Source organism: Pipra filicauda, unplaced genomic scaffold (assembly GCF_003945595.2).
Source record: "Pipra filicauda isolate LSUMZ 115617 unplaced genomic scaffold, ASM394559v2 scaffold121_size3267253_pilon, whole genome shotgun sequence".
Taxonomy (NCBI): domain Eukaryota; kingdom Metazoa; phylum Chordata; class Aves; order Passeriformes; family Pipridae; genus Pipra; species Pipra filicauda.
The window spans coordinates 3,217,560-3,234,349 of NW_024103674.1; the positions used below are offsets into that span (position 1 = coordinate 3,217,560).

Below are 16,790 nucleotides of genomic sequence, written 5' to 3' on the forward strand. Positions count from 1 at the left end.
GTACATGATGCCTTGGTGACTCAATACAATGTGCATTCCCATGGAGGACGGTCCCACATTTCACAGTGCTGTCACCAGCAACAAAACCTGGCCCCAGCACGGGCAGAACCCACAGCTCTGGTTCCAGGAAAGGTGATTCAAACCTGTGCTTCAGCCCCAGCTCAGGTTACTCACCCGCCTGCAACAACTGGTCAGCAGAGCTTGGCTTTCCAACAACAGCTTTCCAGTAACAAGCTGGGCTTGGCCAGCTGGGATTGCAGCTTCCAACGAGCCTAAGTGGCTGTACCAACATCCTGACGCAGATTTCACACTCAAATGCCAGTCTACAAGGGCTACCATTCCCAGGAACCCATTCATCATTCTGCTCAGCAGTTAACCTGTCCCATGGGAACGGGAATCTCTGCAGAGGTGGTGTGGAGGTGTAGGAGTCCCATCATCTGCTGGTGCCCAGGTCTGCAGGACTCCCCTGGACTTCATGGTAACATCAAGGGATAGAGAGAGAGGTTGCTACCTCAGAGCACACACTTCTGGCAGGGGCTCAGTCTGCTCTGCTGGTCCCCAGAGCCCAATGACCTCACACCAGGCAGCCAGAAAGATGCCAGAGGGACAATCCTCCTGGAGAAAGTCACAAACCACACAGGCAGACTGCAAAGGAGAACAAAACCCCAAGTGTAGAGTCCTTCCAAGTGTAGTGTCTCCAAGAAGAGACACTGGGCAGGGCAGCAGCAGAAGAGGTTGGACAAAAGAAGAGATGCTCCAGAGAACCAGGTCAAACCAAACAGAATGGCACATGGGAGCTGCTGTGCACGGAACGCTCTGGTCAAAGCTAACCAGCCAGATGTTGTGGGCATTTCCACGGTCCCAGAAATAGTGTGAAACCTTCCCCTCCTCTCCCAGGGCCAGCTCGTGCATGTCCACCCACCAGTGTCCCCAGACACCTTCCCCAGTCACGTTAACGGTCCTTCAGCAGAAACCGGCAAAGTGGCTTTGAACAAATTCCCCTTGGGAGATCTGCAGCAGAAGCACAAAGCAAAGAATCCCCTGACATCAAACCAGCCCAGACAGGGTGATCCTACGCAGATCTTTAAATGACAGCCTCATCCTACTGCTCCTCCAGTCTGGCTGCCATGAGTGGAAACCGTGCTATGATCCCAGATCCTCCGGCAACAGCAGCCGAGCACCTTAACCATCCCACTGCATGGATAACAGAGAGCCATCCCCCCAGGCACAGGGAGCTTCTGGAGCCCCACAGCTGCCTGTGCCAGCCCAAGGAGTGGGGGAACCCTGCAAGGGGTGCAGGAGAAACCTCCCCCTGGTGTCTCCGTACCTCTGGCACACAGGGAAGCCCCAGCACAGCCACTGATGCTTCCCCGCTTCATTTTGCACTGGAGCTTTATTGTTCCTGCAGCTCCAGCTGAGCAGATGAAGCCCATCATGAGACCTCACTGCTTAGCAACCATTACTGGGAAAATACTGTTTTCCAGTAACAGTCTTGGCAGGAACAGAGCAACTGCAGGGCAAATACACTGCAATTCCTGTGCCGGATGCATCCTGCTCCCAACTGCTCTACTGCTGTCCCAGGGAGAGACCGACTCCTGCACTGGGAAGTGCCTCCATTCCTTAAGGTCTAAACAGCCTCTGCCACCCTGCGAGCACATCATTTTGAGCACACCAGGATGGACCAGAACTGAACCTCTGCACAGGATGCAGGTTTCAGGGACAAACTCATAAACAGGAGGATCTTGATATCCAGCATTCCTGCCATGCTGTGAACATTCCAGGAACTGGGACCAACCTCTCCTATCACATTGGTCATTCCTTACACCAAGTGAGTCACAAAGGCCCAGCTAAGGAAGGCTGACTCTAGTGCTTGATGCAGTTAAGCATCAAAGGCTTCCACAAAATTAAAGAAATTCCCTAGAAATAACAATGGCCAGTTTGTTTTTAAAAGGAAATTGCAACTCCCTGTATTGTGCACAAGCCCAAACATCATGGCATCCTGCACCAGCGTGCTGTACTTGAGAGGAATGACAGAAAACCAGCTGGTTTATTTTCAATGTGTGAAGCTGACAGAAAGGCAAAGAGGAAAGAAAGTGGCATGAGAGTAAAAGGCAAATGGAAAATCCCAAAAGCTCTTCCCCTTTGATATTTCTCAGTAATAGAAAGAGGAAACCTGGTTTCAAAACCACGGAAATCCCAACCCAACAGCATGCCTCTGGAGAAATCTGGCATTTACAGAAAGCCTACAGGTAGATTTAGAGAGGCGGGGACAGGCACAGACATGGAGATGGATGCCTGGTGGGACTTCCAGGAGACCACGAGCAGGCAGGATACTTATTTATTTCTCAGTGAAAACCAAAGGCACTTTGGCATCTCCACACGTGTGTGCTTCTGTATATCCCATCTGAAACCCATTTCTCTTGTCCCAAACTAGTTGTGAGAATAAATCCCATTTGATTTGAATCTGCACCCTTGTTTTTAGGCATGTACTCGAAGAAGCTGCTGTCGTTCCCTCCAAGTCACTCCCGGCAGCACTCCCTGCACCTCACGCCTCTGGAAAGCCCGTCTGGCATTCAGCATCCTGAATAAATTCCCATGCTTCCCAGAATAGATACGTATGCAAAATTAATTCACAATCAAGCCCGTGTGAAGCATGAGACGGCCTTTTAATAGGTGCAGAGCAGCAATTACCAGTGCGGAGTGAAAGCCAACAAGCATTAAAGGAGGGGTGGGGGGAAAACCAATTAGTTTTCTCGGGATTCCTCCACGCATTTGTCACTTAAGGGATTTCAATTTTCACGCTCCCCTGGGGGCTGAGAGTGTACCCTGGGAGCCAGTGTGTCTCCTGTGAGGAGGGGATGGGGATATGTCCCCATGGCCTCCCCTGCCGTGGTCCCCAGGATGTGGCTGTGCTGGGCTGGTCTCCATGGAGACTGTCACCGCAGCAACGGGGACCAGCGGTGCTCGTGGGGCTGCAAAGGAGATGAGGATCACCTCTCCCCTCTAGGAAAGGGACCATCAGGTACCCATATGCCTCCTTTCTGCTTCCAGCACTGTTTTCCTGCATTGGCAGGATAAAAGGGACGTGCTGCCTGCAATCCATCTGCCTCGTCCCTTGCCGAAAACGCTTTATCCTGTTGAGATCAGTCCCACGGGAGCTGGTGATAAGGAGCTGTCAGGGTGAGTAAGGATCGGGAGGGAGCCGTGCTCGGGGCTGTCATGGCAACAGTTGACTGACTTTCCATAACCGCCTCCCCCGGGAGGTGGGGACAGAGCCCGGGCTGGGGACAGCACTGCTGCAGCCCCCAGGTGCCCACGGGTGGGGAGCCCCGGGTGGGCAGAGCTGCCCTAGGAGGGGACCTGCCATTCCACCATGACATGACCATTCCATCAGATGGGGTAGAGGAAGGACCCCCTGACCCTGAGTGGCTCCCCACTCCCTCCTGCCCCCCATTCCACCACTCTGCAGGAGGGAAGAAGGAAATAAGGAAAACAAGCACCACATAACTGCCTGTAGTCCACAGCTGCTCCCACAGCCCCCTTCTTGGTTCACCCCAAATCCAATTCCCACTAGGTTAAGCCCTTTTAATGACACCTCCATGGCCTCCCCACCCCACGTGGGCCACACTGTGCTGCTGGAGAGACCCTGGCATGGCACTGACGCCAGGAAACCCCTGGCACAGGGCCCACACGTGTTTTCTGCATGTATTGCTGGGATGACTGTACTCATGCCTAGATGCCCCACTTCCCAACCCGGGCAGACACAGCAGGCTTTGGAGCTGCACAGGTGTGGGAGGCTGCCACAAACTCCCACATGCCCATCGCTATTCCCTGCCAGCTCCAAACCCAAGGGAAATTCCCATCATCGCCCAAAACACCTGCCCATCAGGGGAGCCCGCAGCACAGGAAGATTTAAGAAAGACTGGGGACAAGAATAAGCTCCCAAGCATCAGCACAGCCTGTCCCCTCTATGGCAGCTCCAAACAGTGCCCTGGCAGTGCAGCCACCCTGCTGGGACCCAGGTGGGCACAGCACAGGACACAGCAGGACACAGCACAGGGCACAACAGGGCTCAGCTGTCCCCACACCAGCTCAGCAGCACGAACAAGTGCTTCCCACTGCAAACATCTTTGCTGGAGAAGAGAAAGATGCCGGGGGGAATGGAAAGTTGAGGGTATTAGCAAGCCATGACAATCCCTGCTGTTACCAATTGCACTTTTCCTGCAGGGATTTATTCCACCTGCCAACAGGCCAGAGCAGCAGCCCGTCTGTGGCGAGGCCAGACTGGCAGCAAGGCCTGGGCATCTCTCTGGGCACATGTCTGCAGACAACCAGGGCCATGCAGACACGGTGGAAAGCACAACACACTGTCTGGAGCGTTCACCAGAGATGGAGCATCCACCAATTCACCCACTTGGCCAAGCCTCCAGCTCTGGGCAGGGCTGTTCCCTTCAGCATGTTTTCCAGGGCTTAGCTGAAGCTTAAACAAACCCAAAAGGGGAGGTTCCAGTCTCCCCGCCCTCAGAGCTGCTCTCATTGTGCTGTTTAAAACCGTCTCAGCTCCTCACACAGGCTTCAGCCTGCATTACACACGGCCCAGAGGTTATCTGCAGATCCACACCACTGCTCTGTGTCACTTGGCAGACAACAAACTGCGGGATAGAGAGATAACAGACACAGCTCTGGCAGCCTGGAGGCTTCCAGCCCTACACCCTGAGCCAAAGGCTCTCCCAGTCCTCCCTCTTCACGCCTGTTTTGCAGGGGTTTAAAGAAGTCTCCACCACGGGCAGTCCCCTCTGCACCAGCCTGTGATAGCCAAGGACATGGGAAACACTTGTTGCACGGCCAGATTCCTGCAGCAGGTTGATTTTCCTGAAGTTTCCTTCAGGGCTCCCATCCAGCTGCTCCCCACCCTCCCATTCCAACAGCGAAAGGTTCCACGTTGTTCCCTCGGCTGCAGGGGGAGTCAATGCCTCGTGCAGAGCTCTCCCAAGAGGCACGGCCCTGGATCAGAGAGGGAGAGGCATTCCAGACTGGAATCCCCTGAGGGAGGGGGAGGAGGGGAAGGACAAGGTGTGGTGGGACTGAGCAGACCCCAAGGCAGTCAGCTCTGGTGGACACAGTCCAGAGAGCACAGAGGCCCTTCCCTGACCTCCTGGGGGCTGAGGCTGGACCTTGGCTTTCCCAGGCCTGGCCCCTGTGCAGCTCACCACGGAGGGGGCTGGGAGCCTGCTGCATTTTGGAGATGGCAGTTGTGAGCTCGCTTTGCTGCTGCACAGATTAATGAGCCCATCCTACCAACCTGCTCTTTCCAGATGCTTTCTCACAGCAGAGGGGAGAGCGAAGCCCCCCAGGCACTGCAGAGCAGTCCCTGCTCTCAGCTTTCAGGCCAAGCCACCAAGACCCCCCCCCCCAAATTCAGTCTCCTTTTCTCCAGTCAAAAACCCCAGTGACCTCAGCCGCTCCTCATACAGCCCCTTTACCATTTCCATGGCCCTTCTTTGGATGCTCTCCAATAGCTTTATATCCTTTTTTTCTTTATTTTCAGGAGCCCCCCTCCCAGCCTGGCACTCAGCACAGGGGGCAGCACATCCCCCCCCAGCCCAGAGCCATCTCTGGCCGCACACCCTGCACAGCCCTGTGGTGCCTGTGCTGCAAATCGGATGAAGCTCATTCCCGGGGGCCCACCATTGATTTCCGTTGCCTAACGACAGGAAAGCTTTATAATCCTATTAACTAAACACCCTTTCAAAGCAGCACAGGGAACAGTGCAAAGGGGACTTGTGTAAGCAGTCAGAACCACCCAGAGCAGCGCCCAGCCCTGGTAGGTGCTGGATGAGTTCCCCAAAAGCAGGGCTGTGACACCCAGAGTGGCCAGTGCAGGGTCAGTGGTGGCCACCACAACGACAACTTGGATCCCACCATGAAACACAGGTCACTGAGCCAGGAGGGCTTGCACAGGGACATGGTGCCCACACAGGCAAACTGGCAGGAGTTGGCCCCTGAAATGTTCACAAATATTATTGCACCTGGCCCTACTTAGAGATGTTTGACAGCAAAAGATACACAGCTTTGGCCAAAATATATAAACATTTCGTGGGAGAATGTGAATTTCCTTGCAGCTTTCTAAGGAGAAAGGATACATTTCATCATCTATTTGCAAAACGTTTCAAGAGTGCATCCCTCCCTGCTAGTTAGCAACGATAGCCAGTGCAGGGGGGGGGAAACCATAAACCAAGCTTGCAGAAGATGTAAAATCTCAATTGCCGACCCAGTCCCAGGTACCCAGAGCCATGCTGCACTTCCACACGAGGGTGAGAAGCCTCCACACTCTGGTGAGCTCCGAGGAGGAGAAAAACAGGAGAAGCGGCGGGTCCTGTGGCCAGACCTCCCACCAAGTGCACAGCAGGGGCTGTGCCACGGGGCAAAATATGGATGGATGCCTGGCTGATACCTCGTCAGACTAAAATCCCTCCGGGCGCACATTCCCTCCCGACGGCAGGTGGGGATATCCGCAGCGGTTCGCCTGAGGAGGAGGGTCCGCGCTGCAGCAGGAGGGAGATAAACGCCTCTCCACCAGCGGGGACGCACCTTCCCCAGACTGCGGGAGCGTCCATCACTCATCTCCCCTTCCTTTCCCTTTAATTATTGCTATTCGCACAGCTTTGCAAATTGCCAGGCCTCATCTTTTCCATGATGGGTTTTGGATGTGGAAGCACAGGACGGGCTCTCTGTCAGGGGACACGATGCCACCAGTACCACACGGTCCAGGAGTCTGGGCATGGTCTCCTAAACAAAACCCTTCCTCTTTTAGTGCTTATCTCACTGAAGGCAAAATAAACTGCCCTCCACGAGCACTGGGGAAGGAGAGTGTCCAAACCCCCCCCCAGTGGGACAGGGACCACAGGCTGTGGCTTCCAAACCCACCCCACCGAGGCACAGCACTTGACCAGCCTCATTATTTTGGTGGCACTGAGGATGGCACAGCCACCAGAAGAGCCTTCCCATCACCATGGAAATGCTGAACGGGAGGGTTTGAAGCCTGCTGGGACTTTCAACCTCTGCCAAGAAAAACAGGGCCCTTAAACAACCACAAGCCCTCAGTGTTTGTAGGAGGAGGAGACTTGTGCTCCTCTTGGCTGGGCATGGGGCAGCCAGTGTGGGGCTTCTCCCAGGGAAAACACCCTCGTGGGTTGAGATACAAATATTTTAATAATTGAAATATAGTAATAATGATGATGATGATGATAAAGAAAGGACACCCAGCCCTGCTCTTCCAGCCTCCGCACAGGCAGCCCCATCCCTCAGCTGCTCCTGCCCTGGACCAGCTGCCCTCTCCCAGGGGGCACCCACCAGATCTGCCCCACAGACACCCCACAGCAGCAGCTGCTTTCTAGGCCTGCACAGCCAATGCTTTTGTGCACCTCAACCACCACCACCGTGGGAAGCCTCCTCCATCCCCTCCCAGCAGACTCCACTGCTGGCTCTCCCCCGGGGCTGCCCAACCTCCTTGGAGAGGGGCTCAAAGCAGCCAAGGGCCGGCTGTATTCCCATTCCGTGTAAATTGGAGCGGGACACGCAGCAGCAGCCACCCTGACCAGGGTGTTTCCGCCTGCCCTGGACCTTTCCACACCACCCTGACCTGTCGTTGTTTATCACACCAGTGGCCTCTCCTCCCCAGGGAGGTGAAGAGCCGTGTCCGCAGGGGACACCGAAGACAGGGACAGACAGGAAACACACGGTGGGAAATCCGCTGTGGGATGGAGCCAGCGGGGCCAAAAGAGCCGGGCAGGGCGGCTGTGAGGATTTCAAAGGGGCTGCGCTGCGGAACGACCTCGACCTCCCCATCCCCCCCATCCCGTGCAAGGGTTCCTTCGGTGCTGAACACGGCCCCTGAAGTGTTTGCTTCCTGCCCTCAGGGCAGGCAGGGAGTGGGAAACAGACTGGGACCGCACGGAGGAGGAAAGATAAAAAGGATCGGCGGATGTCCCCAGGAACCCGCGAGGGTGCAAGGCAGACACGGCTCGCAGGGTGTGATCGGCCTGCACGCACTGTCGGGGAGGCTGGGAGCAGGTTCACACGGCCACATCCCGAATCCCAGGCAGAGCATCACCCCTAAGCTGTGCCAGTAACCAGCATCCCAGCTGCACGACCCCTCCAGGACGCCAGGAGTGCTTCTCCCATCACCAGTGATCCCCTCTAACAGCACTGTCCAGCCCACAGCAGTCAATGTCTGCACCACACCTCACTCGTTTTATCACCTTTCTTTTCTAGAGCCCAAAGGGAAGTGCAGGACCTTACCTGGGATATTTTGACATCCCAGAGCTCTGATGTCACATCTAAAGCTTCTGATTTTCTCCAAATCCTACACAAAGCAGGACAGACCAAGGAAGGGCTTCTCCACCCTCACTAACCCACCAGGGCACCGCTGCACCCTTTCCTTCCCCCGTCTTGGAAATCCTCTCCAGGCAGGGTGGTGAAGGACATTGGATTGCAGCTACACCTTCTCCAGGGAGCACGTGAGGTTCACCCGCCCCAAGCACAGGAGGCAGGAGCCCGTGGGGCCACAGCAGAGCACAGCCCAGCAAACCCGGGGGCACTGGGAGGCTGGAAATCTTTGCAGAGAATGAACTCCCGCTGTGCTCCCGGGGCCTCGAGGGAGCGGAAACTCTGTGATCCCCCAGCACGCCACCACCAAGCCGCCTTTGACGTCAGCTCATGTCTACAAACATTGTCTTTGACCCGCAGCCAAAACTCGCAATGTTGGGGAATATCAGCGGAGAAAGAGAATATCCACAGAGACGCCCCGCAGGGACCCGGCCCAGAGCTCTGGGTGGCCGAGGGCGAGCACACAGGCACACCCGGGGTGCCTTGGGAGCCAAAAGGTCCCCAAGAAATCAAGCGGCTTGAAACGCAAATCCTCAAGGATCACGCAGGCTGGACTCGGGGCAATCCCAGTAGGAAAACCTGCTAACATCTGGAGGCTCCCACCCTGCCAGCGCATCCCGCGGCAGCCGGCCCCAGGCTGAGCAGGAGGGATGTTTGTTTGGGAGGCAGCTCAGGCACCCAAACAGCTGCCAGCAGCTGCCACGGCCACCCCTGAACGCCGGCGCTGTGCCAGCCAGCGGGGCAGGGACACGGCGTGTCCAACACCCGCCCCGGGCACGGAGGGAACGCTCCTGTGCCGGCACTGACAGCGCCGATGTGGCAGCCTGGAAAGCAGCACAGGCACCTCTCCCGGCCACCCCGGGCTGATGGAAAGGTCACGCGTTCGCCTGTTGTTTACTGAGTGCCGGGGGATGGGTTGACTGGTGACAGTGGGAACAAGCACAAAAGGGAGCTGTGGATCAGGGGTTTCTTTTTATAGGAGGGACGCGGTGATTGACACGGCCTTGCTGAGGTCTCACAGCAGGCCCACAGCGCCTTTGGGATTGAGCCTGAGATCTCCAAGGATGGAGCTGGCTCATGTTACTCATCACCATGAAGCCAAGCACGGCTCCTCCTGGGTGAGCCCCGCTGAGCAGATCTGCTCCCCGCAGGGGAGCCCAGCTCGGCGTGCTGGGCTTTCCCAGGGAGCCAGACGCCTGCCATGTCCCTGCTCCCATCACCACTGACCCTTCTCAGCACCGATGAAGGCAAACCCATGGCAGTAACTCATAGGGAAAACAACAGTGCCATCTGCTGCACAGCCCTGCTGGGCTCGGGGCAGCCCGTGGCCTGCCCACACAGGGCTTACAGGGGCTGACACAGCTCCTCACACCGCTCACAAGAGTGTCCCCAGCCACCACCGAGCCACACAAGGAGGCAGCAGCATCACTGCAATGGGAAGGCAGCCCTACAGCTGTCCCGATGGCCACCTGCAGCTGAATGGCCTCTGGCTGGCACAGAAAGCAAAGGACAGCAGGATGGGGAGGCAGAGCAGAACAAGAGAGTCCCAGAGCCCATCCAGTGACCACGGTGTGTGAAGGAGATGGAGGAGGAAACGAAGCTCACTTGGCAAAAGCAGACAAACAACCCCCCTCCTCCAAAAGCAGGCAAAACCCCCCCCTCCTCCATCAGCAGTCTGCAGGCGAGGCACATCCATGGGCAAGGGGAGGGGGGAAGAGGGGAACAGCCCCTAACACTCACCGAGCCTCGGGAAGCTATTTGATTGACACCATGCCAAGCATCTCCTTTGGAGGGAAGTCCCAGATCCTGGCACTAGATACCATGCACTTCCCATCTCCCTGTACTTTGTCGCCCTGATATCCCAGGGGAACCCCAGATACTGGGGATACCTGGGAGAGCAGGGTCAGCCTGGGGGAGTTAATAGCAGCTTCCCTGCTCCTCCAGCCCCAGCAGCTGGGTGTAGTTGCCAGTTAACCAGCCCTGTTCCACAAGTGATTGCAGCTTGGGGGCAGGTGAAGCAGTTTCCCTGCATCCATGGCCTGGAAAGCGCGCTGGTTCCTCCGTCAGACATGTGTTGCTATAGCAATGGGAAAGGTATCAGAAGCAAAATCCATGCTGATGGATAGCACAGATTACTCTGAAGATTACCACCCAAAATCAGGGCCCCTGCTTCTCAAGATCCAGGTACTGTATAGGGAATGGCACAGTGAAAACACTGCAAGGAGCAGAAAAACACAACCCTGGACGTGCCCAGAATAAACATGGTCCTGAAAAGCCCCTCGTTTCTTCACTTAAAGAGAAATCTCAAGGCAAACTGACCCCAAAGATAATAAACTGCACTGAGCTACAGGATGTCAGATCAATCATTACAGTGTCCCAGAGATTTATTCTGGAGCCTGCAGCAGTCGCTGCATCCTCTGATCAGCTCTGTCTGCAGGCACACAAACACAGGCATGAGTGGGAGCTCCAGATGGAGCGGCTGTACCACACCGAGGAGGGACTTTGCATCCCCCCACCTGCTGCCTCCCAGCCCCTGCTGCCAGCTGGACCCTCACTCGCTGTCACTTGTTGCCAACTCACCCTCCTACCCCCCCCCAGAGCAGCACCAAGAGTTAACTCTGAGCCATTGGAGTCACTTCAGACACAGGGAGCAGATGACAGGGAAAGGCAGAAAGAAATCCAGCTCCAGCTTTGCTCGCCTGCACTCAGGCACTCTGTGTCCTGTCCTCAGCCAGCCCCAAGACTGCTCGTCCACCATCTGCTCCCTTCTCCTGCCCAAACGGCCAGAAAGGGAAGAGGGGGATGAGTCTGCGGCTCCGGGAGCTTGGTTCAGGATGGAAGCCACCTCCTGACCCGGCTCACGTGCAGGTTTCCATTTTAAAGGCTGAAATTCGCCCTTGCACATGAACCTTTTCTTTCACATGTCAGGACACCTGGAACAACACACCTGCAGCACTTGGAGATGAAAAAAGAAAAAAAAAAATCTCCTTGTTTGCTCAGCTTATTTACTTTCCAGCACTCAGTTTTCCCAGTTGTTTGTGTGGGTCTTTCCCTTAGCAACCGGGGAGAGAAACATTTACGAGGCATGAAAAATGTAGCTGTAACAGCCATAAGAACTGGCAGGGTGCGGCTGTGGGTGCAGCTGGAAATTCCTCTTCACTGGTTAAGTCCCAAATGATGGGACCTCGATAAATTGCACCCTGTAAACAACAGAGTGGCTCATCCTCTTCAAGCAGGCAGGATCAGGACTTCTAACCCGTGCTCTCCACTGTAACACCCACCACACAGGATCCTGGGTTTGGTACGAACACCTCTACGTGCTCCAGTTTGCCCATAGATGAAATGGGGATAAGTATAAAAAGTGACAGGAAGGCTGAAATTGAGACTTTAATGCAAAGTACTCCATAGGATGCAATGTGCATTCCCCAACCTGGGAGACTGAGCTCTGCACATCTTTTTCTAGACAACTTTACACCTATAATTTTCTGGATCTCCCAGCAAGTCCACAGCCATAGTGACAGAGAACTCTTGCTCTTGACCCTTGGCAGGGTCAGGACACAAACTCCAGTATTTTGGTTGCCAATCCCCTTTTCCAAAGGGCTGTGCCACCATCCAGCACATACACACGCTGGCACCAGAGCCTGCTTCATGCACTTTACCTCCAACAGAGCTAATTCACCTTTTGTTTATTGGGCTGGATCAAGGTGAATGAGGCCCAGACAAGGGTGCCAGAGGCGGCTCTGGAATGCACATTTTTCCAGTCCAAAAATGGATCCCAGCCCACTTCTCCAGCACAGCATCAGCCCTTCCCTTTATTCATCCTTGGTCTCCCAGGAGCCATCACTGCCCACTTATCTTCCTACCACCCCCACAAGGGCAGCAGCACAGACTCGTCCCTTCCCTTCCCAGGGCTGGGATCAGGAGGGGAACATCAGTAAGGTAACAGAAAGGGTAAAGTCAGAAGGACATCAAAACCAAAAAAAGCCACGTTCTGACGCCACCCCCAAATTTCATGCCTTTGCTTCTTACTCCCCTGCCCCAAAAGCACCAGTGGGTTTGTGAGCACACAGCTTTAGTTCCACCTCGGCTCAATTTAGATCCCTTAGCCTCATAAACACACCAGGCAGAGACAAGGGACCTCCTGATGCCACTTGGCCCGAGCGGTGCCAGGAGAGCTGCGGCCCTGGCTTGGCACAGCACGCAGCAGCTCCAGCCTTGCCAGCAGCATCACAGCGCAGCGGCGGCTACGGCATCGCAGCGGCGGCCAGACCCTGTCCCAAACTATCTTGCTTTCATCCCCGATCCGTCATCCCCTCTTCTACCGGCCACACTTACCCATCGCACAAACAGAAAGCAAAAAAAAAAACCCAAGAAACCACTGAGAAACAAGACTTCCTCCTCTCTCCGCGAAGCTGCTGCTTTTCCTCCGCCAAAGCTCACGCTGCAGACCCGGGGTGCTGGCAGGTACAGTGCCCCCCGACCCCAACAGGCAGCAAGCGACAGGCGCCTGCAGCTACAGACCCCCAGGAAGCCACCGGCAGAGCCCACCCGCTCCCTGGCACCGCGCACGCATCAGTCACGCACCGCGGACACGCGTGGGCCGCCCCGAGCCCCCTCTCACCAGGGCGCTGGAGGGCACCGAGCCCGCGGGCAGCGCACCGGGCGCCGGGGGCTCGGGGAGACAAAGCCGCCAGGGTGGCCCGGCACGACTCACCTGGGTGTCGATCATCATCGTGCCCCGCGCACATCCCCAGCGCCGCGCCGAGGAGCCGCTGGCCCGCGCCGGGTCCCGCGGGGCCGCTCTCACCGCCCCGGCGGGCGGGCGCGATGCTCCGCGCCGGCCATGGGGCCCCGCCGCCCCCGGGGAGCCGCCGCCGCCGCCAGCGCGGAGCGAGGAGCGCGGCCGGGAGAGCGGAGAGCGGGGCGGGACCGGGGCGGGCACCGCTACCGGGAGGGCGGGGGCGGCTCCCGGCTCCGCCCGGCCCCGCTGCCCCGGCCCCGGGCCGGTGAGTGGGTGCGCGGCTGCTGCGGGGGTGCTCGTGGGTGAACACGCGGGCACAGCTCCAGGGGTACTCGCACCGTGGGCGAACACACGGGCACCTGTCCAAGGCCACCCGCACCCGTGGGAGCACGCACGGGCACCTCTCCAGGGGTACCCACACCGTGGACGAGCACACGGGCACCTCTCCAGGGGTACCCGCACCGTGGGCGAACACATGGGCACCTCTACAGGGGCACCCGTAGCCTTGGACGCCCCTCCGCTTTTTGGGTGCCTTTTCCCTTGTGGAGGTGGGAGCTGTGGGCGCCGCGGGAGGAGCAGGACCCGTGGGAAGGCCCTGTTCAGACCCCTCCGGGAAGGGGGAGGTCGGCGCGGCGCTGCCGTGCGGGATATAAATAGGAGAAGAGCTCGGGGCTGTGGCTTAACGAGCCCCCCGCGGCCCCGCCGGGCTGTCCCCAGGCGGAGCCCTCCAGGAGGCGAGGCCGGGGCTGGCGGCCAGGGCACAGACGCACACCCCGGCTGCTCATCTCCGCTCAACCCGACACCGTAACGGGGCACGGAGGGACCCCGGGGAAGCGCTGCCGGAGCTGCGGGCGCACGGTCGGCGCGCTGGAGCGGGAGCCGGGGAGGCAGCGGGGTTGCCCTGGAAACAGAGCGGCTCCGGTACCCATCGTTTGTCATCATGAGGCCGATGACACGAGCCATGACAGAGTGATGTCAGGAGAAGCAGGAGCTGGGAGAAGGCTGCGTCACTCCACGGCCGAGTGCTCCCGGCCGCTGCAATGCTGGTTTTGGGGACCGACACTCCCCCCCAGGCCCCAGCAGCCAGTTCTGCCCGGGAATGAGTGACAGTGGGAATGAGTGACAAGGCACAGCCCATGGCACCTGACCCTCCTCCGTGGCTCCAGGCCAGCAGAACCAGCAGCTCTGACTGGGGAGCGCTGCCAGGAAAGGAAAAGGTGCTGCCAGGGCTCCGGCTCTGGCACTAGATGCTGCTACAGAGCAACATCATTCTAATTATAGTAACGGTGTCAGTGCTCAACAGTGGGGAAAACGCACACTTCAAAAGGTCTAGAACTATGTAATTTGCTGCTGGCAAAACTCACTAAAACCACACCGTAATGAAGTACTTTTTAAAGGTAGTTTGTACTCATCTGGCTTGCTTTAAATTAGCTAAAGGTTCAGCAGGGGAGCAGGGGGGATGAGGTGGGCATACAAGTAGAGATTTCTGGTTAAAACTGCCTCTCTATTCCTAAGGCTTTACACTAGTATTACATGAAACAGCAACATTTGGTGGATCTATGTTTAAGCTAAATATAGCACAAGAAAAGTCAAGTCAGTACAACAACACTCATGGAGAAAGGAGGGAGTTGGGTGGGCAGGCAGACATTTAAATGTCACTCCTCAGATGCGTTTTGCTAGTGATGCTTTCCTAAATTATTTGATTGTGTGGAGCAGAACTACAGGACTGGGGGTTTAGTGTGAGTAAAGTACAACCCACTCCTGGAACTCCTTCTCCAGTTCCTGCTGTCCCTGGAAGTGCCTGTCACTGTCCTGTCATTGTCACTCCACCTGGAGAGCAGCTGTTGCTCTCTGAGTGTTCCATCCCTGGGGATCCCGCAGGGACTTGCTGGGGCAGTGAGGTGAAGCAGAGCAGGTGGGATTCAAGTGAGAAAATAGTGACCTTTGTGCTAAGAGCTGCCCTTTGAGATCAGAGCAAATCCCCACTGAGAAAGAAACTCATTCTGTGTATCTCACATTCCCTAGTGAGCAAACCAGACTAGTCCCTGTGCAAACACAGAACAAAACACAGAGACAGCCCCTTGCTCGAAGAGCCCCAGGCTGAACAGGTGAGACAAAGGGCAGGAGAGTGAACCCAACAGCTCTGGCAGGGAGCTCCCAGCCTTCCAGCTCTTTTCCACCACTGTGCTGCTTTAGCTGTGTTAAGTCAGCCAGACGCACGTGGCTGTTCCACAAGCTGGTTTTGTGCACGGAATATATAACTGATGTTCTTATCCTTCCTCGTCCATGTCTGTTCAAAGACCATCTCGTTTCCGTGCCCCAGATCTCACCCAGAGAAGGTTTGACTAGGGCAGGTCTTTCATAACTAGTGCAGGGTACCAAAGTGGTTCAAAATGACCTTTCTGGTCAATAATGTCAGGGAACATCACCTATGGGAGGGTTATGGGAAATCCAAATAGGAGCAAAAAAGGGTCCTAGTCTGGCTTAGTGGAAATGATCCTTGTCCTGTCAGTGGGGAGAACAAGAGAATCACAGTCTGGCCCCACCTTGACTCATATTCAGTGCTGGAAGTTTCTGTTTCTCACCCCCCAGAGAGGTTTTCCCTCAGGGGGTGGATGCACTGTACAAGACACCAGCTGGGACTAGGAGAGAAACAGCCTGTCAAATGGGTTCTTAAATTAGATGGACAATGAATGATGAGTCTGTTCCAGCTGAGCAGAAAGAGATGGAAGGAACAAGGGGCCCTTGGGAAGGCAACAAGCTACTGCTCTGAGGCTTGGTTAATGCAAACAGGGCTTGAGTGGGAAATACCTTGAGAGCACAATCAGATCCCCAGGCAGGTGATTTATTTACGTGTGGCGATTCACTTTTCCTGCAGTTCTCTCTATTTCCAAGCCCAAATTCCTTTGGCACAAGAACAGATAAGACAACACTGTCCCCCGTGGTGAATGGAGGAAGACCTGCCATGCAGGAGTGACAGTCTGGAAGGCATTCCCTGCCCTGTGCCTCAGTTCCCCCACTGGGTGTTGGTGGGGAAAGCAGATCAGAAAGCAGCTCCTTGTGAAGCTCCCACAGTGCTCACAAGCCCCAGACTGCACAATCCAAGTGGGAGAAGGAAAGCTTGCTGCTGACGTTGGGGGAAGGGGATTAATCAGCAGGAGATGACAACACAAGTCCAGGCTTTCGTTAATTAGAGGAGGGCAGGAGCTGATTCAGGGAGCAGCCCCCACACGGCGCTGGGGGGTGTGTTTCTGCAGACATGTTCTGCTGCTCCCTGGAGACACAGGGAGTTTCTAGGTACTGCTTCAAACCACAGCCCTGTCGAGCAGAAGTGTGTCACATAACACAAGATATTCCCCAGGGGAGAAGCTGCGGGGCTGCCAGGAAAATAAACATGTTTGGCACGGCACAAATCAGGCCAATATGGTGTCAATCAGAGGGTCGAGGATTCAGCCAAAAGGCAGCTCGGATGCAGAGCTGGGACCAAGCCTTTCACACAAGTTTTTCCAAACAGGTACCCCAGAAATACAGACCACCTTCTATCACCCAGTCTGTGCTGGAGAACTTCCCCTCATGGTGGATTTATGAGTATCTGCACAGGAGTTCAATAATTTAGTGTGGCAGAGTGAAGCCCTATGGCTGCAAAACCAGCATAATTTCA

The 16,790-nt window shown here is 56.1% G+C and overlaps 1 protein-coding gene across 1 annotated transcript in view; it reads right to left on the reverse strand.

Moving 5' to 3' along the window:
• The window catches only part of RALGDS (ral guanine nucleotide dissociation stimulator), a 58,540-nt gene extending 45,301 nt beyond the window's left edge, over window positions 1–13,239 (reverse strand). The window contains exon 1 of the mRNA XM_027739602.2: window positions 13,103–13,239. Within this exon, the coding sequence (XP_027595403.1) occupies window positions 13,103–13,120 (18 nt within the window). The 5' untranslated portion in view covers window positions 13,121–13,239. The remainder of the gene's footprint in view (window positions 1–13,102) is intronic.
• Between the last annotated feature and the right edge of the window lie 3,551 nt (window positions 13,240–16,790).